At 41.1% G+C, this 27,858-nt stretch overlaps 1 protein-coding gene across 2 annotated transcripts in view; it reads left to right on the top strand.

The window, feature by feature from the left end:
* LOC101164215 (neural cell adhesion molecule L1.1) overlaps nt 1-17,875 on the top strand; it is a 50,764-nt gene extending 32,889 nt beyond the window's left edge. For both annotated transcript variants that reach the window (XM_023957040.1, XM_023957039.1), the window contains 10 exons: nt 318-424; nt 699-963; nt 1,797-1,919; nt 2,128-2,298; nt 2,821-2,934; nt 4,965-5,117; nt 6,447-6,569; nt 6,642-6,714; nt 8,006-8,017; nt 16,186-17,875. In XM_023957040.1, coding sequence (XP_023812808.1) covers nt 318-424; nt 699-963; nt 1,797-1,919; nt 2,128-2,298; nt 2,821-2,934; nt 4,965-5,117; nt 6,447-6,569; nt 6,642-6,714; nt 8,006-8,017; nt 16,186-16,444 — 1,400 coding nt within the window. In that variant the 3' untranslated portion in view covers nt 16,445-17,875. The remainder of the gene's footprint in view (nt 1-317; nt 425-698; nt 964-1,796; nt 1,920-2,127; nt 2,299-2,820; nt 2,935-4,964; nt 5,118-6,446; nt 6,570-6,641; nt 6,715-8,005; nt 8,018-16,185) is intronic.
* Nucleotides 17,876-27,858: the final 9,983 nt, after the last annotated feature.

The following is a 27,858-nucleotide window of genomic DNA, read 5'->3' as shown; positions in this document are numbered from 1 at the left end:
GACCAACGATCGGACAAACGATCGGTATAACCCACCTATCTCCATCGGAAAGAAATTTTGATCCGAACGAGTCTGACCGGGGCAGAGTATTCCGAACGGCGTGTTTACATGACGCATTTTCTTTCTGATCAGGCGTTCTTTCCGATTACTTTTGCCCATGTAAACGTGGCCAATGTAAGGGTGGGGTCATCTAAGATAACACAAGGGTTAAAAAAGCAATTATGATGCTATCAAAAGGGCTTCTTGCTTGTTTGTAACCTTACGTTAACACTTATGCCTAAAGTATGTTGCATATTTTCTTGTCTCTCCCTCTTCAGAACCTGAAGACTCACCCACTGAGGTTTCAACAACCGTGAAGAATTGCACAGTGGAAGTGAGATGGCGCCCACCAAAGAGGGTTCAGGGTCTGCTTAAGGGATTCAAGGTGCTGAATGAAACAAAATTGGAATCCCTTTTTAATGTGTTTGTGAATCATGTAATTAAATTGTAAAGCACTTTGAGTATAAATACAGTTTGGAGAAAACAGGTCAATAATACAGGAGCATTTACAGTACTCATGAAACTTCAGGATACTTTTGTGTATAAATACAAAACAAGTACGACAGTTCAGTCCTGTTATTTCACTTTCCTCATTTGACAAATTCCACCCTCAGCTGAAAGTTTTACTGCATATCTCCTCTTGTCTCCCTCCATGTCAGATCTACTTTAGTAGTTTGGGTCCCCGGAGTACAGAGCACCAGAGTTCTTTCAGCAAACATCACCATGTCGAGCAAAGAGAAAAACCAGAGGGAAGAAGCCACAAAGACAAAAGGAGCTGGGTGGTGGAGGTTGAAGGCACAAACACATCAAAGGAAGTTGATGGTCTGCGTTGGTACTGGCATTATGAGCTGTCGGTGACGGCCTTCAACAGCAAAGGGGAAGGCCCTCACTCCCCATCACGCCGTTTTGAAACCCCAGAGGGAGGTGAGTTCAACATAAAAGGTGGAATAATGGCCAACAACAAAACATAATGAATGTTTGCCCAGTCCAGTCATCACATCTTCCATCTATGACATGAAAATGTGATTTTTTTGCATTTTTACAGCAATCTGGACTTTAAATAAGACCAAAACATTCTTGCATTTACCTGATAATACAAGCCTTTATTCTAAAACAAAATGTTCACACAAAAATAGAATCTGAATTCAAGGATATCAATCCTTACCAATTTTATAAGTAACTACTGCCTAAGTCATATTTCAATTTACAAATCGCTTTTTAAAAAGCCTAAAGACAAATTTCATAAACATTTACTGTATATAAAGACAATCTGTCCTCACATCTATTCTCACTGTTACTTCTAGGGGATTTGAAAATTCTCATGGACAATACTACTCTCCCTTCATGTCTAGAAAGTTTTGGATTCCATCAATTCATTGGTTTTCCAACACAAACGAAAAACCACATGTTGAACCTCATTTCCCACTTCAACTATCTTCAACCAAAACACTCAGTGATTAAGCAACAACTTTATTATTTTGGATGATTAAGGACGACAACACAGACATTCTGTCCTCCTATGTGGACAATCATTCTTTTGACTAGAGACCTTTACCTGGTGATATGATGATTGACTACAACAAAGGTCTAAGCTCTGTTTTGAATAAACCCAGTTTATTTACAGTTACCCTGACCTCTGCTTCACTCCTGAACTCTGGTCCAAGAACATCAAATGCAAACATCTAGAGCTTCTCTACAGGAAGACTGGTCTTATTATTCATTAAAATTCGTTTTTTATTCTGTATGTATGCTTACAGTTCCAGGTCCTCCTGCATCTCTGTGGTATAAAAGCCCTACAGACACAACTCTAATTTTGCACTGGAGTCCTCCACTTGATGCCAATGGTGTACTGCTTGCATACATGGTTCAGTACAAGGAGGGTACGGTTTGATATTCTCACTGATATCACATTATCTGAATGAGTTGTTGAACTTGTGTTTTTGTTTGAGCTGCAGTGAGGAAGTAAAAAACATTTAAAAAGTAGCACAGAGTTGGAAAACGTGTTAAAATTGGAAAACACATCACTTATTTGTTAGAAATTCCTGACTTGTCCTGCTTGCATCTGTGTTTTATTTTTTTCATTATCAGAGAGTCAAGACAGCCCAATGCGGATGCAGATGATTCATGATCCATCTGTGAATCACATAGTGTTGAATGATCTAAACCCAAGCAGCTATTATGAGTTTAAAGTTATTGCACACACTGCAGTTGGAGCTGGAGAGCCCATCAACCGTAGGTTGGCTACTCTACTTGAAGGAGGTGGGTAAAAGCTTTTTTAGTCTACATCACATTAATTTGGGGATCAGACTTTCAGAAATTGTTAAAGTTAATGACTACCTATCTGCATGCTGAAAATGTAAAAACAAACTTGTTCTTAAACATTTTTACCTGGGTAAGTAAAAGAATAAAAAGGTAAGTTAAGGTTAGTTTGGTTAAATCCTTGCATTATAAATGCAAAACAAGATTTTTCTTACTCTTATAGGAAATCATGTAATCTGTGTTTAAGTTAGGGGCCCCTCTTCCAAACAGGAGTATGGTGGGTTAGACCACCTATTAGAGGGACAAGTCAAATGTTCGGACACATTATTCAAATCTAATGTCCAGATATTTTAGTAATGTTGTATAACAGAGCTTTACTGGCTGTGCAGACAAAAAAACATCTCAGTGAATGAATGACAAATATAACTGAATGTATTAATTATTAGTTAAGAAAGATCAAATGTAAAATGAGAACCGTACTTTTTTTCTTCCTAACCTATGTGTGTTTTTTGCTTTGGCCAGTTCCTCCATCAAATGTTACTGTCGACCCCAGTAACACATCATTTAATCTGAGCTGGACACCTGGAGAGCGACACAGGAACCATGTTTTTCACATCTACTACACAAAGAAGACTGGTAAGAAAGGCCTTGGAAATATACCAAGTGGCAAGTATTTAATTAAAGAGCATACATCCTGGAAACTTGAACTAAGTCCCACTCCTATTATCTTTTGATCTATTGTCAAAGCTGTTTTTAGCCAAAATCAATAAATCTGTGTCGTTTTATAGTTCATAGTTTCTGCAGAGCAGAAGTTCATTAGAAATTCACCTCTGAATTTACCGCACGGTACAACCCTGCCCCCCACCTGTCACCCATAACCCAGAGAACTCTGTTTACATAATCTCCTGCTGGCTTACAGCCCCTCACAATCCTGACCTAACATTAGCGGTACAACAAAAATGGTGATCAATATCAGATCTATCCAGCCGTACAGTTTAGATCCAGATTCCAGCTCAGAGGAAAACAAAGACGTTCATGGATCTGAATGTCTGACAGTGGATGATCAGAATGGAGCAGAGCGGGGAGCTTGTGGCCCGTTGATTGTACTTTGCATGGTGGTATGTTTCAGGCTTTTTCAAAGTTGTTAATCTGATGCTGATTCACAACAATGTGAATAAAGAAATACGTACAAATGCAATTTTAAGCTTCATTTTCTTTATACAAGTCTTCCATTGTGAGTAAAAGTAGAACATGAACATTTTAATATGATTAACCTTAACACTATAAAAAAAATGTTTTTCATAGGAGTGGGTCTTTAATTACTGTGATATAAGGCTCTATATCATGTTTTTCTTAAGCCTTTAGGAGTAAACTATATGCATATATATGATAGCAAATTACCTTTGAGACAATAAAGAACACTTATTTAATGAAATCTTGGTTATTTTCACAGCTTATTTTTCTACCTGGAAGTAAGACGACTCGCTCTCTTAGGCTCCGCCTTCCGGTCCTTGTGGGTGCCGCCCATTTCATGGTGTCATCCTAGAGTAGACCTCGGCAGTGTGGTTACATTTCTCCCATGAAAACAAACAAAATCTAAACCTTTACAAAGATGGATGTGCATATTGTTCATTTGAAAAGGAAAGCGTTCAGCCGATCACCGCTAATTCCACGGAGAAAGTGGAACTGCACACTTCATCTATTCTAGTAGCAGTGCTTCTATAGCTGTTAGTGTTTTTATCAGGTCAGCCTTTAATTAACTCGATTCAGACTGTTGCCTGTCTTTAGGGACTTTGGAGAAAAAAAGTAACCTCATGAAAGTGAATAGTTAAGAAGAATGTTGTTGATTAGCCAGTTAGAAACAAAGAAGGACTGGAGCTTAAAGGCAAACAGAAAACATGTACAGTCAGTCAGGCATTGACAAAAGAAACTGATCAATGTGACAAAGTCCAGTCTCGTGTCACTTCTCCCAGATTTACCTCAATGCAGACCCTTTAAACTGTTTTGATTAGAGGATGAGAGCTTGCTAGGATCAAGTTTATGAATGCTGGAAGTAAGAGGTAGAGGCTGTTAAGGATGATAGAAATGAGACAATAGATAAATAAAGGCCAGAACAAAAGTAACCGCATCTCAGCACCACCTCCACAGCGGTAGTTGATGAAGTGCAATGGCAGGATGAACTGGGTTTAAAAAGTGTATGAATAACTTTTATTGCAGGGGCACCAGGAGTGCTGCCTGTAATGTAGTGCATCTGTGGAGAAGAATAAAAACAGCAACCAAACTAAAGAAGGGAAGCAGAAGGTGTCATCGTGACAGTGACCCCCTATCTGAGGGGCCAAATGATAATCTCTCAGCAAGACAGGGTCGAGGACATTAGAGCAGATATGCTACGACCAGCAGTGAAGGCATGAAGACCCTTCACAAGCCAGTGAGGGGAGGGGTCAAGATGTTTCTGAGATTTTTTCATAGAAGCTGCACCTAAAGAATGTGCTTGCATCAGAAGTTGTATTTCTGATCCTCTGAAGTCTTCCAGCATGTTTAAGACATTGTAGAGTTTTAACCACACACCAGTGTCTGAGCTTCTCCTTTTGATTTTTCAGAAAAGCAGCGTGCAGACTTTTTCATTTTCAGTGTTTAAGAGGATTTTCTTATCTTTGTGTTTGTAGGTGCAGCAAGTCAGTGGGAAGAATCGGAGATGGTCAACTCCACACAGGGGTTCTACTCACTGACGGGCCTCCAACCAGGAACTCAGTATCATCTAAAGATCATGCGTGGGAACAACACGCAGTGGGAAGATGTTATGTGGACTATTGGACCAGGTATTTGTATAGAGAAGAACACAACTTAGTGTAAACTATTACTATTTTACTAACTACTAAAAGAAAAATTATGCAACAGTAAAATTTACCAGATTGGGAAAAAAAAGCTCTCATAGGCTTGTTTCCAAATGAAGAGGGATTATAGTAACTTTGTGGCGATACGGTACAGTCCAAGATTATCACCTAAATGGATACAATCCAGATATTTAGCAGGCCATCCATTTAAAAGTAGTGATACAATTCCTATGAACAAAAAAACTCTTTTTCTTGCTGGCATTTTTTGTTTTAATCAATAAATAAATAAGGCAAAATGTCTTTGACAAAATAGAAAACTGCCAAGGTGGCAGAATTTGAGTGAAAAAATGCATTTCTGGACTTCATAAGAAGGCCAAGAGTATCATCAGTTCAAATCCATCACCAGTAAAAAAAAAACTTGAAGTAACATCTAGATTGCAGCGTAGTATTGTGTCGGGTTCTGAGGTTTAGAATTGCTCTGTGGTAGAACTAGATGTGAATGTGTGAGCGCGCACGTGTGTGTGTTTGTGTGTGGTGGGTGTGTGTGCACTAAACTGGAAATGTATTCAGGCACTGGAAAAAGTGCCTATTTACAATTAAATGACACTTTTTTTTAACCCCAGAGAACAAACTATTCTAAAGGTCCCAAAAAAGGACGTTTTTACTTTAAAGCTATTTTGGTTCTAAAACTATATATTGTGTGTAAATCCCACAGTACTTGCAATGCAGCTTCAGTTATAACCTTTAAATACAGCTGGAGTTATCAGCTTGAAGGTAGCTGCTCTTACAGCCTCATGCTGACCCTTTTCCCTTTGTTTCAATCCTGTGCTGCCTTTGTTGTGCCAGATCTGTTGTACTCCATGTGTTGCTAGTTTTGTATGTTTTCCACACCACAGCTGATTTATTAAGGGTGACCTGATTCTTTTGAACATTTCAAAGGACTTCCAGACTTTTGACTCAAGGTTAATAGCTTGATAGCTAATCCATACTTTTCTGCTTGTGGTCAGAATCCGTGGCAGTAGTTCCCCTTCAGCCCTCTGTAAGTGACTTGACATGATAAAAGCAAGTTTGTGATTGGCTTTTCCTTAAATTACATGTACATATAAGGCAAAGACAGTAAACCCACACCAGGAAGAGAAACTAACAAAGTTTACCAGAAATCAGTTGTTTATTTTCTATATCTTTTCACCAGCATAATCGTGTCTGCATCTGTGCTTTTGAACCGATTCTGACCCTCAGTAACATTTCATGTTTTGATATGTACCTGTTATTCTTTACATCCCTGATTCTAAACGTCGTCTCCGTGTCCCCCAGTGCCGTCAGAGATGCCTGGAGGGTTGGCCTGGTTGACGGGACTCATCAGTGCCATTGTGCTGCTTGTTCTAATACTATTTATCTTCTGCCTTGTCAAGCGCAGAAAAGGAGGCAAATATGCAGGTACTCACAAAAACCCTTCAGCACAAAAGTTTTGTCACTTCATGTTCTTGATTATTGAAGTTTTTCCCACAGTGAAGGTCAAAGAGGAGAAGGAGGTGGACTATGAGGCTCGGCCAATGAAAGATGAAACCTTTGGAGAGTACAGGTGGGTGATATCTGCATCATTTTTGAATTTGTTCCTCTTGATCTTTCAGCTCAGTGGCCTTGAGGTAGAGTGTCCACCCTGTGACTGGAAGGTTGTGAGTTCAAATCCAGGCTGAGTCATACCAAAGACTTAAACAATGCAGTGCCACCCTGCTGAACGGGTTGGATTGGGGGGTTGAACCACCAAATGGTTCCTGGGCGCGGCTGTGTCTGCGGCTCACTACTGGACTCCTTGATGCAACACACACCACACTCCCAGCACCTTCAGTTTCTCAGGAGCAGGTCTGGTGACATTGTTCAAACACACTGCTTCATATTTGGAAGAGCCTGCTCAAAAATCTGAAGAACTCCACTACAAAGACTTTTAGTTTCATTTTTCATTGACACTAAATCCTTTTGAGGTTCATTTGTGTTTTTTCTTTTTTATTGACATTTAAATCTGAACTTTTGTGGGTTTTTCACTCATATGTTTTGTGCTGAAAGTGGATGGCCTTTATAGATTCATTGTTTTAAAGTGCAGGCTTTCATGTTTTGAGTGTTATTTAAATTTTGATTTTTTTAAAGACGGATAAAACTTTGGACAACATTTAGGTTGAATTGTTATTTCATTATTTTACTGGTGATTTTACTTTTTTTCTTATTGTTTTAACTTTTTATTTTAATTTGTTTATTCATGTATTTATTTCATTGCAGACTTCATTCAATCTTCTGGATTCTTTTAAATGTAATTTTTTCAGTTTTGTATTTTTATTTGTGTATTTATTGTCTATGTCTTTGTCTTTTATTTGTGTAATTAATGTTTTTGTGTGTTTTTTCATTGAAGTTTAAATTTTTTTTTTCTTATTTTTCTCAATGAGTCCTGCTTCTTAATTTTTAGAATTTAACATAGAACTTTGCACCCTTTTGTGCTACAAAGAAAATAGAAAAAATAGATTCTATATAATAGAATCTTTCTCAAAGCATTTAGGAGACCAAAGAGGCAAAACTGACATTTTTGGGTAACTTCAACTATCAGTGAACTGATTGAAACAAGACCAGGAGGCTGATTTTATGATTATACCTATTCAAATGTAACACAAGTTGGTAAGTGAGCAAACGTTTCTTTTCAATAGAAGTTTTTCTGATTTTTCAAACATGTCTTGATCCAATAGGACAATTTCTCTTTTTGGTTTTTCTTTAGGTCTAGGTTAGTGCAGACCTAAAGAAAAGCAGGAAGTGTTAAACTTTTAGTGTCGGTTTTTAATGAAGCATCTTTTCTTTTTATCTTGGCCTGTTTCATTTCCTGCTGACAGATCGCTGGAGAGGTAAGGCAGTCAACTTTCTCTTTCATTTTCAACCATTGTTTACCTGCTTCTGTTTTGTTGTTAAAACGACATCGATTCGGACCAGCAGTGCCACAGACTCCTGGGGGGTATTCCAGAAGGCACGTTTAAACTACCCTGACTTTAAGACTGAACTCTGGCTGAACTTGCTTACTCTGGGTTTGTTGGTTCCAAAAGACTGGATATGAGTTAGCGTATTTACGCTCAACTTGGAAACGCATGGAAAAAAAAAAGAGAGCGCTATACTTTAGTGAGACGGAGTCTGAGATTTTAATGACGGCGTATGAAAATTATACGTCCATCAAAAAAGTAATACGGCTGCATCATCAGCAAAAGAAAGAGTTTCTGCTTGGAGAAAAAGAACAAAGTAAACACACGAGTTTCTATCTCATTTCTAATTTCATTGTGACGCATGTATATATAAATTATCCAGCTTAAATGAATGACTTCAATTGGTAACAAGTAAATGAGTTAAATTTATTCAACCTAATTTCTTAAGTCCATGCAACCCAATAATTGTTTATACAACTCAAAATTAAATGTTTTTCCATCTTAATTTATTGTACTTCTTGAACTCTTATAGGTCTTGGTTTGAGGCTGCAGATTTTCTTATTTTTATATAATTTAAATGAAAGATACAATGTGGATTTACAATAAAAACCATGCATTCCATTATCATAACTTTATCGTCTGTTCTTGCGACAGGAAGCAGCATTAGAGGTGCTTAATAATATCATCCTCTTCCTCCCTCTCACTCATGGTGCAGAAAGAATTAAACATAACAGGACAAAATAACTAGGCGAAACCCAGTAAAACAACTAAACACATTTGGTCAAAAACCCACACTTAAACCTAAATCCGTCCAGACAGGCAAAGGGAATGGTATCCCACAATTCCTTGCGGTGCCGATCTAACAGCAGCACCAAAGTTCCACCTACTTGAATTAATTTGAATGAAAGTAAAATAACTGTCTGAAAACTACGTGTTTTTTTTAAGCTGACTTAACTAAATAAATGATTTATCATAACTGAAGCAAATAATTAAGTTAGATCAAAGTAAAAAGTTTATCTTTCCAACATCCATATGTGGTCTTATCACCCTCTCATGGTGGAAAAAGTATTATCTGAGCTTCTTCATCCACTAAATCATCTTCAAATGGACACGCCATGCTGCTTCACCTCTGTGAAAACAAACTAACCTTCAACTAAACCTGCTCCAGACCAGGTTATGTTCAGAGCATGAGTTGCTATGGCAACTTGACCTACCCTGAAACATACCTCCATTTTTGGAACCGAAAGCTGAGGTTATTCACTTCCTTAGCCTCAAACTTACCGTAGTAACTAGCATAACCTGCTTTTTGGAACACCCCCTGATCGTGCTTTTCAGTTTACCCTGTTCAATCCTTATCAGTTCATCCATTCCTCCAATCATCCATTTTCTTTATCTGCTGTATCCTGTTCATTCTGGTGAGACACAACTGAGCCCCCGTGCCACAATCTTTGTGATTTTTAGCAAAGTTTGTGTTTGTGTCGGTGAAATTAGAGAAAGTTGCACTGGGACCTTCAGGCTTTCTCTTCCACCAACAGAATACAGTCATTACATTATTTTATTTGACATGTATGAACAGTGCTGCCCATGCCAAAAAAGAAATGGGCAGCACTGTTTGCTTTGAGAACATCCAAAATTGACCAATCATGGAAGAAACAAAGTTTAAAGTTCAAAGTGTAGTAGCATTGTAATATTTGGCTATCAAGTAGTAGGTTTAAAGGTTGTCATCTCGACTTGGTTTTTAAAGTTAGAAGAGGTTTCACCTCTTATCTAAAAGGCTTTGTCTATTCGGCAACCTTGAGTACCCAGAAAGGCGCCTTTTAAATAAAATGTGTTATCATTATTATTATTCATTCTGAATTAGCTGGGGGAGGAGTCAGAGCTGAAACTAGATAGTGTTGTCTACCTAGAATACATGGTTTCAGGTCGTTATGAGTCCTTTGTCCTCAGCTGGGGTTGGGGCGACAGTAGCTACCCTCCCCAACCTGGTCATCTCTTTCAGCTGTTAAAGACTTAGTTGAAACTGGTTCGGTTTGTTTGGGTTTCAGAACACTACTGTAGATGGATGGAAGAATAAATCTGAGACCACCATTCTTATTTAGAGAAGGTTTATCTTTTTTGACAAAGATGAATTCTTTCACTACTCGCTCAAGCCATCCTTTCTCTCGGACTTCACTGTCCTCGAACAAGTGGTTTGTGTCCTTCAGCTGGAGATGCACTGCAGACTCAGGTCTACTTGGGTTGGTTCTGCGTTGTTGGTAAAATCGTTTGTGTAGAGGTTGTTTGGTTTCTCCTATATGCTGTTCATTGCCGTTCTCTTTGCAGTGGATAGGCAAGGCAAGGCAAGGCAAGTTTATTTGTATAGCACAATTCATACACAAAGTAATTCAAGGTGCTTCACAAAACAGAAGAATGCATTAAAATCACAATACATCATAGAAATAATCAACATAAAATTTACTTTAAAAGAAAAGAAAAAAAAAATAATTGAAAACTGATTTAAAAATAAAGGAAGGAAAGGAAAGAAAAGTGCAGATAGGACCTTTCAGTCATATACACGGCTAAACAGAAATGTTTTAAGTCTAGATTTGAACATGAACACAGAAGAGGCCTGTCTTACGAATTCAGGGAGGCTGTTCCAGATTTTAGCTGCAGAATATTGAAACGCTGATTCCCCTTGTTTAGTTCTGACTCTGGGAATCAATAGGAGGCCGGCCCCTGAGGTCCTCAGAGTACGAGATGGTTCATATGGCACTAACATGTCAGAGATGTACTTTGGTGCTCGGCCATGGAGAGACTTGTACACAAGCAGAGCTGCTTTGAAGTCTATTCTTTGAGGTACAAGGAGCCAGTGCAGAGACATGAGCACAGGACTAATGTGATCATACTTCCTGGTTCTGGTCAGGACTCGAGCAGCAGCATTCTGGATGTACTGAAGCTGTTTTACAGCTTGTTTGGAGAGGCCGGTGAGCAGGCCGTTACAGTAGTCTAACCTACTGGAGACAAATGCATGAATAAGTATCTCCAGGTCTGGCTTTGACACTATGTTTTTGATTTTGGCAATGTTTTTCAGATGGTAAAATGCCGCTGATGTTACTGACTTGATATGGCTGTTAAAGTTCAGGTCAGAGTCCATGATTACCCCTAGATTTCTGACTTGATTTGAGGGTTTAAGAGACAGAGAATGAAGGTAGCTGCTGAGACTTTCTCTTTGTTTCTGTGGGCCAAAAATAATAACTTCGGTCTTGTTTGAGTTTAGCTGGAGAAAGTTGTTCTGCATCCACGCACTGATCTGTTGGAGGCAGTGGCTGAGTGAATCCACCGGCCCATATTCACCTGTTGTCAGTGACACATAGATCTGAGTATCATCTGCATAGTTGTGATAAGATATGTTATTACTGCGTATTAACTGCCCTAGTGGCAGCATGTAGAGGTTGAACAGAAGGGGTCCCAGGATCGATCCCTGGGGCACACCACAAGTCAAGGCCATGTAGTCTGAGACACAACTCCCAATTTCAACAAAATATTTCCTGTCTTCTAGATAAGACTTGAGCCAACTTAGGGCAGATCCAGAGATGCCAACCCAGTCTTGGAGTCTGTGCAAAAGGATCCCATGATCAACAGTATCAAAGGCAGCACTCAGGTCTAGCAGGATTAAGACAGTGACTTTGCCATCATCAGTGTTCAGGCGGATGTCGTTGGTTACCTTGATAAGAGCAGTTTCTGTGCTATGATGGGGTCTAAAACCTGACTGGAAAACATCAAATGAATTGTTTAATAAGAGAAAATCAGTGAGCTGTTGGTAGACAACTTTTTCAAGGACTTTTCCTAAAAATGGCAGATTAGAGATAGGTCTGTAATTATTCAGTACAGTGGGATCAAGACCGTTTTTCTTCAGGAGAGGTTTAATGACTGCAGTTTTTAAGGCCTCTGGAAATATTCCAGATTGAAGAGACATGTTAACTATTTGAGTAATTGATGGCAACACACTGTTCAGGACAGACTTTAGAAATCTAGTGGGTAACACATCAAGGCAGCATGTAGACGAGCTCAGACGGGTGATGGTCTCTTGGACAGTTTGGTCAGTGACAGGTACAAAGTGAGTCAGCTTAGAGTGAGTAGGTGGCCGTTCGATAGTTATATGATAGAGTACACAATGTTGCTCTGTTTGTAGCTAGGAATTTTGTCCTTAGGATGAACCAGTTTTTGTCTGAGGGTATTACAGTAACAGGTTTGAGATGAACTGGGATGTTATGTTGTCTGAAAATCCTTTTTAGTTTTTCAGACAGGCCTGAGATATAAGGAATGGAAACATTGTTCCCTTTAGGCTCTTGTTCCTTCTTGTGTTGTTTTCTTATATGTTGGGATTTGGTGAATGCCTAATTGGGATATCCACAGGTTCGGAGGGCTTGACAGATATGTTGATCTTCTTTCTTCTTTCTGTCAGAGCTTGTGGGCACCTCCTGGGCTCTGTGTTGTAATGTCCTGATAACGCCTAGTTTGTGCTGTAAAGGGTGGTTTGTGTCAAGTAACAGGTACTGTTCTGTGAGAGTAGGCTTCCTGTACACTTCAACCTGGAGCTGTCTGTCCTCTCCAATGATCACAGCACAGTCTAGAAAGGCTAGGATGTTCTCCTTTGTGTTTTCCCTGGTGAACTTGATGTTCTTGTCGACCGCATTGATATGATCTGTGAACGCCTCTACTTCCTGGATTTTGATCTTGACCCAAGTGTCGTACACATATCTGAACCAGTGGCTTGGAGTAGCACCTGGGAATGAGTCCAGGGCTCTTCTCCCGACTTTTTCCATGTACAAGTTGGCCACAATGGCCCAGATAGGCAAGCCCATAGCACAGCCATGCCTCTGCCTGTAGAAGTTTTCCCTGAATTGGAAATATGTGGATTTGAGGCACACTTCCAGCAGTTTGCAGTTGGTTCTTTCTTGTAACTTAGAGTCCTGCAGTAATCTCTTCCTCACTGCAATCACCGCCTCGGTGGTGGGAATGCAGCAGGTGAATAGGGAAGTTACATCATAAGACACGATAGTCTCGTCAGAATTCAGCTGAAGATGTTTGACTTGTGAATTCCTGACATGATGATCTGTGTTGTGGCTTTACCAACATCACAGAGCCAACTCAAGTTGACCTGTGTCTGCAGTACACCTCCACCTGAAGGGCACGAACCACTCGTTCGATGATAGTGAAGTCCGAATTTTAGCCAGAGAGAAAGGATGGTTTGAGCGAGGAGTGAAGGAAACCATCTTTGTCTAGAAAGAGAAACCTAATAAGAATGGTGGTCTCAGGTTTATTCTTCCATCCATCTACATCAGTGTTCTGAAACCCAAACAAACCGAACCATTAACAGCTGAAAGAGATGATTAGGTTGGGGAGGGTAGCTACTGTCACCCCAACCCTAGCTGAGGACAAAGGACTCATAACGACCTGAAACCATGTATTCTAGGCTGACAATATTATCCAGTTTCAGGTCTGACTCCTCCCCCATCTGCACATATAAACCAGCTCTATTACCAGCTATTTAAGAATTGACAAAGCATTTTGGATAAGAGATGAAATGTCTACAATTTTAAAAACCAAGTCCAGATGAAGGCCTTTAAACCTACTACTATGATGGAATCTACCTGGATAAATGAGAGTCTTCATAGAAATATTTGGCTATGTTTATTTTGTAGTTATTAACAGTTATACTAAATTGTTTGGATTCCTAATAAAAAGCTTTACTTTATTGTTTTTAAAATAAAGAGCCGAGTCCGATGTTAGCAGCAGAGCTTGTTCTACACTTACGAGGAAAACAAAAACGTTCGTGGATCTACTTGTCTGCAGGTGATGATCAGCATGGAGCAGAGCAGGGAGACTATGGCCCAGCCAGCCTAAAAAGAATGTTTTCGTCTGCTCCTGGTTCACAACAATTTAAATAAGAAATATTCAGAAATTTGAGTTTTAATCTAAAATCTCTATAAATATACATGCTCCATGATCAGAAAAAAGCCACTAAACACATTAAGCCTTGTGCTATCTTAGATGACCCCACGCTTACATTGACGTGTTCAGCCTACCATGACAAAGGTGGATAAAGGTGGAAAGATTTCATGTCATCCATGGACACCAGTGAAGATCACAAATCATTGAAGAAAAAAGGTTCAGAGCACTGTCTAGTGGGTCTAGATGACCCAACTCCCAATGTTAAAGTGCCTAGGATAGCACAAGGGTTACAAAAACAGAGCAAAACATAATTTTCATCAGAATGCGTCTTTAAAATCTTTGCAGTCCACATATTCACTCTGATTTATATTAAAACAGAAAATTGAGTGTATTAATTAGGTATCCAAAGGAAATGGTGTAAACAATAATAATTTGTACCAGTTATACCAGATAAAAATACTTTTTTGTTCCAATTTCACCTCAGAAATAAGAGGTTTGGGTAGATCACTCTCTAAGATTATTCAGGCAGGAAGGAATTCTTTCAGTAATAGAGCTGAAGAAGCCTTTGACAAAAGAAAACACTTTGTTTTGGAGGCTTTCTTGCTATAAAGCATCCTTCAGCTTTAAAGGACAACCCAGAACAGAGCCATCCTTCCACCATAGTTTGTTAAGGCTTTAAGCTTCTGCTTTGTCCCTTTTTGAAGGTATTTTCAAAAAGGTACCCATGTATTTCCAAGGAGTTTATTCTCCAATCGTTCCCAATTCTTTTTGTTTAAGATAAGATAGGATTTGACATTACTGCACTTTTGAAAAAACAAACAAACATTAATCTCCTTTTGACCTATATCAGATCATTTTTTAAACACAATAGAGGTCCACTGTTTCTCTTAACACAGTCTCTTGTTCATCTCTGTCACACCCAAACTGTAAGGTCATCTGAGTGTTTCTGCAGATGACAGAAGTCTGAGATGTACATGTGGGATGTTGGCGAAATGAATTAGACCCTGGAACAAAACAGGATCTATTTCAAAGCACCACGACCTACTTGTGGGTCGGGCTGCGATTGAATAAGAACGGCAGAATCCAGTCTGTTAAGATCCACTATGCTGGATTCTGGCCTTCCTATTCAATCCAGCATTGCGGGTCTACACAGTCCTGAAGGTCTGTGGGACTGGCAGCCGTCTTCCTCTTCAGACTCTCCAGACAAATCACAAAAGCAGCAAATCCCTACAGTTACAAGATAACAACTAAAAACTTTCTGCATTTCACTTCAAATACAAATTTAAAATAAAACAGGAACAGGAAGGGCTGCACGGTGGTGCAGTGGTTAGCGCTCTTGACTCAGAACAAGAAACCCCTGGTTCAAGTCCCAGCTGGGGGACATGAAAAACAGCATCAATGGGGGACCTTTCTGTGTGGAGTTTGCATGTTCTCCCCGTGCATGCGTGAGCTCTCTCCAGGATCTCCAGCTTCCTCCCACCGTCCAAAAACATGCTTCATAGGTTAATTGGCAGCTCTAAATTGTCCGTGAGTGTGAGTGTGCATGGGTGTGTGATTGTGGACATTCTACCCTGCGACTGACTGGCGACCAGTCCAGGGCATCCCCTGCCTTTGCCCATAAGTGGCCGGGATAGGCTCCAGCAGCCCCGTGACCCCAAAAGGGACAAAATGGAATAGAAAATGAATGAAAAAAATGAATGAATGAAAAACAGGAACTCATTTAAATTGTTCTTGTAATGCAAAGCAGTGATGTAAATATCTGCAAGTCTTGTCAGTAATTCACAGAGACAAAGAGCTGGTTCTGTTATCTCTCCAATGTTTAACTTAAAAAAAAACAAACATAAAAAAAATTCTCTTAACCCTTGTGCTATCCTAGGCACTTTCACATTGGGAGTTGGGTCATCTAGACCCACTAGACAGTGCTCTGAACCTTTTTTCTTCAATGATTTGTGATCTTCACTGGTGTCCATGGATAACATGAAATCTTTCCACCTTTATCCACCTTTGTCATGGTAGGGAGAACACGTCAATGTAAGGGTGGGGTCATCTAAGGTAGCACAAGGGTTACAACCATTTCAATCATTCATTTGAAAGCTGCTACGATTGTAAGATCATTAAAATGACACAGATCATTAATCTTTTCTCTTTTTTGGGTTATTTTTCAGTGATGGAGATGAGAAGCGTTCAGACAGCCAGCCATCTCTGTGTGAGGACAGTAAACTGGGGAGCGTTGACTCTTTGGCTGAATACGGAGACAGTGTTGACATTCAGTTCAATGAGGACGGCTCCTTCATTGGTCAGTACAGCGGCCGCGGAGCCGCCCCTCACGGCTCTAAAAGCTCCGACCCGGCCTCACCTGTCGATGCTGCTCCGCCTCTTCCCATTGTTCCATCCATGTCGAGCATCCTCAATCGGCCCAGCTAGACACACACACAACCCAATGCCAACAACACAACTGCCAGAATTTCAGTGAAAGAATGAACTGTCAGAATAAATATAACAAAGGAGTCAGAAAGGAGTTTGTCCACGTCATCTTATACTTGTCTGCAACCTTCAATGTTCCTGAATGTACTGATTCTGCTCTTAAGTATAACATCAAGTCAACACTCAAATGATCATCTGTCAGCAAAAGTAATTTTTTAGAGGCATTCCACAAACCATCCCCGCACCAGAAGATGGGAAGGTATCCGCCAACACCTCAGAGAAAACAAACCTTTTCCTGAACCTTGTCCTAAAGTGAATTTGTAGGTCTATAAAAATCTTTCAAACAGAAAAGATCCTACATTTAGGTGAAAAGTAACCTGACAGAGGAATCAACAAGGGTTCATTCAAAAATAATGGCCAGACATTAAGTCAGAAAAAACACTCCTCTGGCTCATTTTAAGTCTTGAAATGTGTAACTAATGATGGCTAACACATGAATATTTATGAAAAATTATGACGGGCAACTTCATCCCCTTTGTTGAATCCCAGCATCAGCATCAGAAGATGGTCCTCCAACTGTCAGTCTCAACTCAGCATGAGAGAAAACTGATGTGTGTTGGCATTCCGATTTTTTACTTATGTTTAATACAACTAACTAAAATAAAGCAGTGAAGTAGTCTTCATTGGTAACCAGGGCAATTTCCTACAAGAGACTAGACATCCTGTTTGGCATGCCTGGCCGTAAGACAGAGGATGTCTGTTTTTTCCTTCATTCCCAAACCAGTTCTTGCTGCTTGTTTGAGGACTTCACAGCTGCTTGCTCTTAGTTTTGTCACATCTAATGAAAAATACCACAGCTCCTACAGACATGAGGACAATTTCTTGTAAGGCTTGTTGGAGTATGACCTCACCTTTCAGAGGTACAGTTACTTAAATGTATAAGTGGATGAGCAAGTCACCACCAAAATGTTTTAGGCCAAGTCAGTTATTCCTCAAATAACTTTATATCCTACTTTCAGGGATGGTGGCCCACTCAGAACTCTAAAGCTGATATAGAATGAGGCCTATGGAATCATGGAGAGGTTAGGTCTTGGTAGCAAAATGAACCTCGGCAGGGCAGCAGGGGGATAGAGAGCCAAAATGTTGTGATTCTCAGAGTGTAAATACAATTTTGCTGTTGTCACTCCTTTTTTTGATTATTGTACGTCTTTATTCATAAGATAGCCATACTGTATTTTCTTTCGGATACCTTGGATGTGTACTGAAGTAGGCCTTTGCTGCTGCATTTGTGGTGTACGCTGGACCCCAAAAGTATCCTTTCATGTGTCACCTAGTAGTTAGCAGATTGTCACAGAGAATTAGAATCAGATGCCAGTTTTGCTCTGGATTTATCTGTAGTGATTAGAAAATAAATGAATGATGATTTCTGAATTTCTGTCTCCTCTTGTAAATGTGCACAGTCATACATACAGTGGTGGACAAAATTGTTGGTACCCCTCAGTAAAAGAAAGAAAGTCCACAATGCTCACTGAAATGACTTGAAACGTTCAAAAGTAACAATAAATTAAAATTTATTGAAAATTAAATAATCAAAATCAGCCATTACTTTTGAGTTGTTAATTAACAGAAGTATTTTAAAAAACAAACTAATGAAATAGGGCTGGACAAAAATGATGGTACCCATAACTTAATGTTTTGTTGCACAACCTTTTGAGGCAATCACTGCAATGAAACGGTTTCTGTATTTGTCAATGAGCCTTCTGCACCTGTCCACAGGTATTCTGGCCCACTCCTCATGAGCAAACTGCTCCAGTTGTCTCAGGTTTGATGGTGTCTTCCCCAAATGGCATGTTTCAGCTCCTTCCACAGATGTTCAATGGGATTCAGATCTGGGCTCATAGAGGCCACTTCAGAATAGTCCAACGCTTTTCTCTGAGCCATTCTTGGGGGTTTTGGCTGTGTGTTTTGGATCGTTGTCCTGTTGGAAGACCCATGACCTGCGACTGAGACCAAGCTTTCTGACACTAGGCAGCACATTTCTATCCAGAATGCCTTGACAGTCTTGAGATTTCATTTGACCTTGCACAACTTCAAGACACCCTGTGGCAGATGCAGCAAAGCAGCCCCAAAACAGAACTGAGCCTCTTCCATGTTTCACAGTAGGGACAGTGTTCTTTTGGTTGGATGCTTCATTTTTGAGTCTACCAACATAGAGCTGATGTGCCTTACCAAAAAGCTCCAGTTTTGTCTCATCTGTCCAAAGAACATTTCCCAAAAGCTTTGTGGCTCGTCAACTTGCATTTTTGCAAATTCCAGTCTGGCTTTTTTCTGATTTCCTTTCAACAGTGGTGTCCTCCTTGGTCGTCTCCCATGAAGTCCACTCTGGCTCAAACAACGAGGAATGGTGCGATCTGACACTGATGTACCTTGATCTAGGAGTTCACCTTTAATGTCTTTGGAGGTTGTTCTGGGCTCTTTGGATAAAGTTCCAACTATCCGTCTCCTCAATTTGTCATCAATTCTCCTCTTCCATCGTCCAGGGAGGTTGGCTACTGTCCCGTGGGTCTTAAACTTCTGAATAATATGTGCCACTGTGGTCACAGGAACTTCAAGCTGCTTAGAGATGGTTTTATAGCCTTTACCTTTACGAGGTTTGTCTATAATGTTTCTAATGTCCTGGGACAATTCTCTCCTTGGCTTTCTGTTGTCCATGTTAAGTGTGGTCCACGCCTTTTCACCAAACAGCAACGTGACTATTTGTCTCCCTTTAAATAGGCAGACTGACTGATTATGGGTTTGAAAACAGCTGTGATGTCAATTAAAGGACATACCTGAGTTCATCATGACCCCCTGGGCAATTAGTTCTCAGTCTTTTATGGAGGTACCATCATTTTTGTCCAGCTCTATTTCATTAGTTTGTTTTTTTAATAATTCTGTTAATCAACAACTCAAAAGTAATGGCTGATTTTGATGACTTATTTTTCAATAAATTTTAATTCATTGTTAATTTTGAACGTTTCAAGTCATTTCAGTGAGCATTGTGGACTTTCTTTCTTTAACTGAGGGGTACCAGCAATTTTTTCCTTCACTGTACTTGCCAATAAACACTCGAGGTTTGTACATCTGTAACCTGCAAAGCCTAAGCATTATAAAGCAAACTAATACACAATGTAAATGTTATGTTGGAGCAGCTTGCAGTCTTCAACTGTTCCAGCCAAAGGCTGTTTATTTAGGATAAAGGAAATATACTGAGTGTTGCATTTGTCCTAATTCTGTTGTGAAACTAACAACTCAGTTGTGTAACTAACCTTACCAGACTGTCAACTAATGAATAAACACTAACACTGGCTAGAGCACTTCTGAGTGTGGCGCTTTTTCTGTGTGACCATTTGTAAATCTGTGGTTTGATTTCCAAATAAAATTCTTATCAGCATCATTATTCAAGAAGTTTGTCTTCAATGCACCTAGTTCAGCCGTGTTAAAAGGTTTTGTTATCAGACATTTTATTACATCATTCATGTCTATGTCTAATGCAAAATGCAACCACAGGGGGGCATTGTGCATTAGACATAGACATGAATGATGGGCATTTTAACCCTTGTGCTACCTTAGATGACCCCACCCTTACATTGACGTGTTCTCCCTACCATGACATAGGTGGATAAAGGGGGGAAAGATTTCATGTAATCCATGGACACCAGTGAAGATCACAAATCATTGAAGAATGTGAAAGTGCCTAGGATTGCACAAGGGTTAAAATACTGCATATGTATATGATCAGATACTGATCAGACTCGTTCTGTTAAAAATTTCTTTCCGATCGAGATAGGTGTGTTATGCCGATTGTTGATCTGATCGTTGTTCATGTAAACAGTTAATTCCGATCGTGTGTCACTACTGCTCTGGTTTAACGTCATGCATAGACGGTGTTTCGCTCCAGAGAAAGCTTAGGAGCGCATACTGGACCAACCGGCTGCTCTGCAGACGCCTGGTGCGAAGCGCCGCTCCACCCTCGCCCCGCCCTCTCCCCGCTGGCTCTTCGCTCCTCCCCTCTCTTACACCCCTCACGAGGGGGGTACGGGGGAGCGCTCCGTTGAAATTCCTTCAGCAGAATTTGGTAACGGTGGAGGGCTTTTTCAGGTTTTGTAACTGCAAAACCGTGACCCGTGACATCTGGACCCTGCGCGGTCTGGGCTCGGGTGCCGGTGGACTGAGTGAACTGTGTCTCTGAGCGAGCAGCCGGGTTTCCAGTCGTGTTCCGACGAAATAAAGGCTGCTGTTATTCCCACATATTTACGTGCAGCCAAGATGCAGATTGCAGCATTTCCCGCATGGATTTTATGTTCATCCAAGCTAATGTTGTTAGCGCGTGCTAGCCTTCTTCTAGCTCTGTTCTTCTACAACAAAAGCACTGACCACACGGATTAAAAATAAAATGATGAGCGAACAGGCACTTCATAATATTAATAACATTAATTAAAGGACCTTTAGAAGATCGTCTCGTATATTACCGAGCTGCTGCACAAATGTATATGGCAGCTAGGTTTGTTAACAGCAGGACTCATTTTCTCTTCCGGTATTTTCAACACCACTGCGCATGCCCGAATGATTTATTCTGACCGAAAGTGTGACCATGTGAACGTTCGTTCTAATCGGAAAAAGTTTTTCTGATCCCATGTACACGGTTCAATTTTAATCCGACCATTGGTCCGATCAAGATATTTCGCGCATGTAACCGCGGCTAATGTCTCAGGAGTGACTCACTAACCTTGCCGTTGTTAGTATCAATCATTCAATGGGGGAGCAGATTTCATATGAAGACGTTATTGAAGAGTTTGCATCAAGGAAGGCTAGTAAGGTTAGGTTTTGTTTAGTGTTTTCTGTTTTTAGTGCAATGGTGCTGCAGTTATATTTATTCCTTGTGCTATCCTAGGCATTTTAACATTGGGAGTTGGGTCATCTAGACCCACTAGACAGTGCGCTACACCTTTTTTCTGTCAGACAACTCTTGCAGTAAGAAATATTTATTTCCACATACTTAATATCACATTCTTTAAGTTGGCATTCACATCTTTTTCGTTTTGGCATAAGGCTCCGTTCAATTCCGTGAGATAATTTTCCATAAAACTTTTGGGTAACAAAATCCCACACCAAGATCATCAAGAAGAAGAGAATGTAAATGTATAATCAGTGTGGAATAACAGGGCTCCAGACTGCGAGCAATTGGTCGCATTTTGCGACCAAAATTTGAGAGTGTGCGACTAAATTTTACATCCAGTCGCACATGTGCGACCAATAAATTTGCCTCCCCCACCCTTCGTATTTTTTTATACATCAAACGTGGAAGGGGCACGTCAATGATCAATGAAATAATCAATGAGACGCGAGCGCACACGCACGCAGGCAGACACACACACTCGCGCACATACTCATGAAACGCGAGCACACACTTGCGTGATGCCTGTCTGTGAGTCGCCCACTGCTTGTGAGAAGAAAGGGAAAGCCACTGTAAGTGGCTAAAATGCGTGGAGGGGGAGGGGCCTAGAGATAATCGAGTGCGCGTAAACATCTGTGGGAAGGAAACGGAGACAAATTTCATCACAACCTGATATGTGCGTCTGAGCTATGAGTAAGTGAACTATTGATTCATTCTTCCGACCTGTAAGCAGGTTTGAAAGCAGGAAACCTGACAGCTCCCTCCCCGGACCACATTAAGGAGTTCCTTACTTTCCTTTATAACGTATTTATTCGCTCGTAATTTTCTAAATGCATGCAGTCCGTGCTGAACTTTTCTCTGGGTCACACAGACCCGGAGGAAGGTTTAGGTTTTGGTTACGGCGGCGCATCAAACGGGTTACGGCAGCACATCGCTCCCGTCCCGCGGGAGTCGGGTCAGCTGAGGAGAATAAATGACTGTCCCACACCTACATGCGTGTCAGCTAACGGGGCTTGAACTTTAAACACGTGCGAGCAACAACAACATTAGTTTTAGACACACTGAAAATACTTGTGGAAAATACAACGATAGACGTGTTAAGATGAACCAGCGGCTCGCCTAGTTCGTTGGGGAGACCGGGGGGGGGGGATGAAGGCGAATCTACAGCAAGACTGAAGGAGAACAGGAAGATGGAGTTGTCCTTAACATTCAATTTAGTTTAATATTCTTCTCCCCCTTAGTATGATATGTGTTATGATTATTTTAATGTTTTGTGATGTATGTAGCCTTTTTTAATGAATTGGTATTTTAAATTATTTTAATTAATCACTCTACTACAAAAACCATCAGGACACATGTCCCATAATGCATTGTTTTGTAGTCTGTAGGGCAGCTTTCAGTCAGTTCAGTACTAAATTTCCAGCTGTGTCTGGGTAGGTTTGCCCCTTGCTCCCACCCCTTTCTCGCGATATTTTTGTGATGATTGACAGTTGATGTTGGAGCAAAAACAAAAATATATGTCACACACACAAGGTGATCTGCGCAGCGTTGAGTCCAACTGGGTGATCTCAAACACGCTTGTTGTGCATCTTGGCTGCACCTATTTGGTGTCACAAAGATAAATTTGTACTGTCATGACAGTGATGCTTTTGTTTTGTTGCATCTTCAAAAGTGCAGAATAAAATGTGACACTGAATTTGAAACAGCACAAAATGTCTGCATCTATTATTAAAGTATTTATTAGTAATACAGTGGAAATTAGTAGATTTGGTTAGAATGTTGATTTACGGTATGCGCCCCTAAATTTTCTGGTTGTGCCCCTAAAATTTTCAGTTAGGGGCCACTGTGCTCCTAGTGAAAAAAGTTAGTCTGGAGCCCTGAATAAGATGGGGTGTGTTTTCGGTGGCATTCCATTTTCATTTCATTTCATTCCATTTTCCAGTATGACTGCTATGTGTGACCCGGCACCTTTGACCGTTGGGCCGCCCCCATTCGAGTACAGCGCCACGAAGGGGACACAATATCTAGTGGATCTGCTATGTGTGACCCGGCACCTTTGACCATTGGGCCGCCCCCATTCAAGTACAGCGCCACGAAGAGGACACACAATCTAGTGGAACTGCTATGTGTGACCCGGCACCTTTGACCGTAGGGCCGCCCCCGTTCGTGGAAACCACTAGGGGACCATACTATCTGAAAGAGAGAGGGAAAGAAATGAAAGGGGAGCCAACATGAGAATTACTCGTAACTGATTTTTTGAACATAGCCCACGTCCGCAAAACGCTGTAAGGAACTATAATTTGAACCGCCATGAACAACCCGTTTGATGACACTAACTAAAATCAAATCCAATGCTTCCACGGGCATACTATGACATGCTTAAGTAACATCCATATTTCGAAGCCCCCATCAAATACTATGAACGAGCTTAATGCCATAAACTTCTTTCATTTGGCAAACTATTTATACGAGCTCAAGAAACATCCATTAGTCGAAGTTTCCATCTAAGTATTAAGAACAAACTCAACGCCATAATTTCGATGCTTCATTGGGCATACTAATAAACGAGCTTAAGAAACCAAATACGAGCTCCATCGCATACTATAATACAATTTAAGAACATCCTAATTTGAGGCTTCCTCCTGGCAATAATTTTCTTTTAACCTCTATAATCCAAGAATTTACATTCATTCTGCTGCTGACAGATTGATTGATTCAAATCAGAAGTGTCATTGGAACGCAGAGGAGGTCCACCGCCCCATCACTTTCAGTGCAGCAATAGGTACGCCGAGCAGTCATTGTTGCAGCACCAGATCAAGGAATGCAGGGGTGACATCATTCGCCAGAAATGGAGAAGCTGACCGGGGAGTAGGGGTTCGCAGGCTCAGGATGCGATGCATAGATAAAGACAAAACCAGTAATAGTCTCGGCAAAGAATATACATATAACCCAAAAACTGATCAGTTTTAAAATGCTTGATAAATGGAATAATTGTGCTTTTAAAGAACAAATCTGAGAAAGTGAAATTAAGTAGATAGTTAAGGAAAAGTCCCATTTGTGGATACATCGCACCATAGAAACCACCAGAATCACAAAATCCAACAGTGAATTTATAGTGAAATAAGAACCTGCACCAAATCTTAACACCAATTTTATATATACCAATGATAAGAGAAGTAACCTTTGACAGTTCCAGAGGGACGCACCTTCAGAAGGTCATCGAGGAGCAGGCGGTGGGAAGGGTAACCAAGGACCAAGGAGATTTGTAGATGAGGAAGGTCAACAACCCACGTAGCAATGGATTGCAGCTCGGCTGGATTTGATTCTTGTATTTGATATTAGTGGTTCTCAAATAGGTGAACAACAAAGCACGGACTACTGAAATTTTTATTCTCCAAGGGTGTCTGGATACTGCAAGAAGACTTGAGATTCATGAGGGATCGTAGGGTTTGATAGTATTTTAGCTAGGCTGAACCTTGTGCATTTAGAAGGCTATTATCCCACTTCTTGAAACAGCCTTAATATAATCTCCACGGCTGAATTCTCTCATAACTACATGATCCCTTAAAAGACCATAGAGCTGTGGATTTGGGTTTAACGTCCTATATTCTGGCGGCCGGACATACACAAACAACTCTTCATAAATCTTTTTCCCCAAAACCAGAGGGCGCAGCCTCAGAAGAACAAGTGGAGGGTGACTGAAGACACGACAGTCATCATCATAACAAAACCACTCCAAGCATTGAGAAAGAAAGACAAGAATCGCAAGACATGAATATCCAGAACAACAGGAAAACAGGGCCCAGGATTGAACTACCTGGAACAACAACACAAGATGAACGGATGACCGTGGGACCAAAGCACATGGCAAATTTCAGGTGGCCCAATCAGTGACAAATCATATTTATTCAACCAAAGAATGAATAAACGATGCACCGCACAAAAGCGAGAGATGACATAATGGGGAGATTAGCATGCATCAATGAACCATCCAGATTCATAAAAGAAAATAAATCCGGACGGGTGGAGGACCATACATTATAGATAACGCGGAAACCCAAATTCGAAAATAAATTTTTAACCACAGAGATGCAAAAGATCAGGGATCCAGAGGAAAATTGACCACCAAGAAATCATCAATAACACGCAAAACGAAGGGGAGCCCATACAAGTCCAGAACAGGGCTCCTGATAACACTGTCGATATTATGAGGACTGCCACGACACCTGAAAGTAAACCGATAAACACTCGAGCCCCAACTAAATGCCAAGAGACACCACTGGGAGGTATAGAGAGGCAGGACAATGAGAACATCAGCGAAAACATCATCATCCTCAGCCAAATATCGCGTTCAGAGGAAAATCGTGGAGATGGCATGGTCAGCCGAAGTAATAACAAACTAAATGGTAAATGGCGTATACTTATATAGCGCTTTCTACCTTCTTACGAAGGCCCTAAGCGCTTTACAGTCACAGTCCCATTCACCCATGCACACACACATTCACACACACATTCACACACTGATGGCGGCTCCGCTGCCGAACACTGGCGCAAACTTCCCACCAGAGGCAAGGTGGGGTTCAGTGTCTTGCCCAAGGACACTTTGACACATGGGTGTGCAAGGCGGGAATCGAACCTGCAATCTTACGATCATGAGTCGACCGCCCTACCGCTGCACCACGGCCGCCCCAAACTAATCCTAAAGGCGCACGAGGAATTAGGCCACTGATGCCCAGAAGATGAACCACGAGACACTAACAGGTCTAGATCAAGTCACGTCAACCTGAACACTTCCTAGGGGGCCACCCTCAGTGGCGGATTTGAAAACGATGCCCCGGAAGAAACCCATCACATAGCCTCCATAAACCTCCAAACCAACCAGAGAGGACAACAAAATAACTGTCCAGTTGAGAAAACAAGGCAGCGAAGAAACTGAATCACTCACGAGTGTGGCTGACGCAAGTCCCCGAAGGCCAGGCTGGACCCACTGGGGTACACAGAGCAGGGCGACAGGATGGAAGGGCGGAGCCGAACCAGACCCTGAGCATGCGGAGGCAACGAACAAGGATCGCCGAGTGAATAAAAATGAGCCATAGGCGATACATAAAAGAGACCGATCATAGGAAAAAAGGTCCACAGAGGAGAGACAGGTCCAACAAGACTAATCCAAGCCCAGATTAAACCATCAAATGTACACAGCAGCTTCAACACAAACAAACAAAAAAATAAACAAACAGAGAGCCGCCGTAATAGTAAGGCCAGCATTAAATAAAGACAGTCAAGATTTACATTCAGCTCCTAATTAACACACAGCAACAGAGAAAACGCCAAAAGCCACAACAAATTCAGCCAGCATGAGAAACCTGTCCGGACGAGGACCGCCAACCTTCACAACCACAGGAAAGACTCCACAACCCCTAAAACAATAACCAGCGACGCAGAACTACACAGCACAAAATGAACCAGGCAGACCCATGAAGTCCAAGAAAATAGAACTACAATTCCCAGGGTCCTTAGGGGCGTGACGTCACCGAAGCAGGAAGCAGGAAGAGACTTGGAAAAAAACCAACAGAAGAAAAAAAAAAAACACGGGAAAAGGATCGCATGGCCGCTCACCAGAGATTCTGACGACAACGGCAGACAAGAAGGCCTGGACAGCTCCTGATCGAGCGCACACCACGGGACGCTCACCCCCCCGTAGATGCACACCCGACCGCGGTGACACGAACGTACGGGCGCCGCTACCCGCCTGCTGAAAAGTCGCAAGGAGGAGAGGCAGACGCGGCAAAAACGAAAGCCCCCCACATAAGAAAAAGGGGGATCATCAATCCGAAAAGAATGGGGGGAATACATCAAGACGCTGAAAGAGAAGGAGACGAGCGGGCATGGAGAAACGGCGACGAATGCAGCGCTGAAGGTAAGAAAGAGAATGAACAACTGCACACCTGGACTTAAATAGGACGCTGAGCAGGTGAGTTATTACCTGAACCGCCCTAGGGGAGTAACCTGTAAAACACTGCCGAGTGTCTGCCAGAAATTGCAACGGGGTCGCTCATTTCTTCAATGATTTGTGATCTTCACTGGTGTCCATGGATTACATGAAATCTTTCCACCTTTCTCCACCTTTGTCATGGTAGGGAGAACACGTCAATGGAAGGGTGGGGTCATCTAAGATAGCACAAGGGTTAATTTAGTGTGTTATTTGTGTGATAAAAGATTTGAGCTTTATAATATTTATTTCATATTATTTATTCAATATTGTCTTTGATTTAATATTTTCCTAACTAACTGTATTTTTGCCATGCTTATGGTCTTTTATTTTTTATGTTCTGATAACTGTTATAATGCGGTGCAGAATTCTGATAAAGGTCTCTTGTATCAATTTCTTTATTTCAATGACAATAAAACATGTCAGTTGCCATGGACAAAGTTCTGTTGTGACTCTTTGGGGGGGGGGGGGGGGGGGGTCTTGCCCGGG

This window comes from Oryzias latipes, chromosome 7, assembly GCF_002234675.1.
Source record: "Oryzias latipes chromosome 7, ASM223467v1".
Lineage (NCBI taxonomy): Eukaryota > Metazoa > Chordata > Actinopteri > Beloniformes > Adrianichthyidae > Oryzias > Oryzias latipes.
The sequence above is the reverse complement of the archived record's forward strand: the minus strand, read 5'-3'. Positions and strand labels throughout refer to the sequence as shown.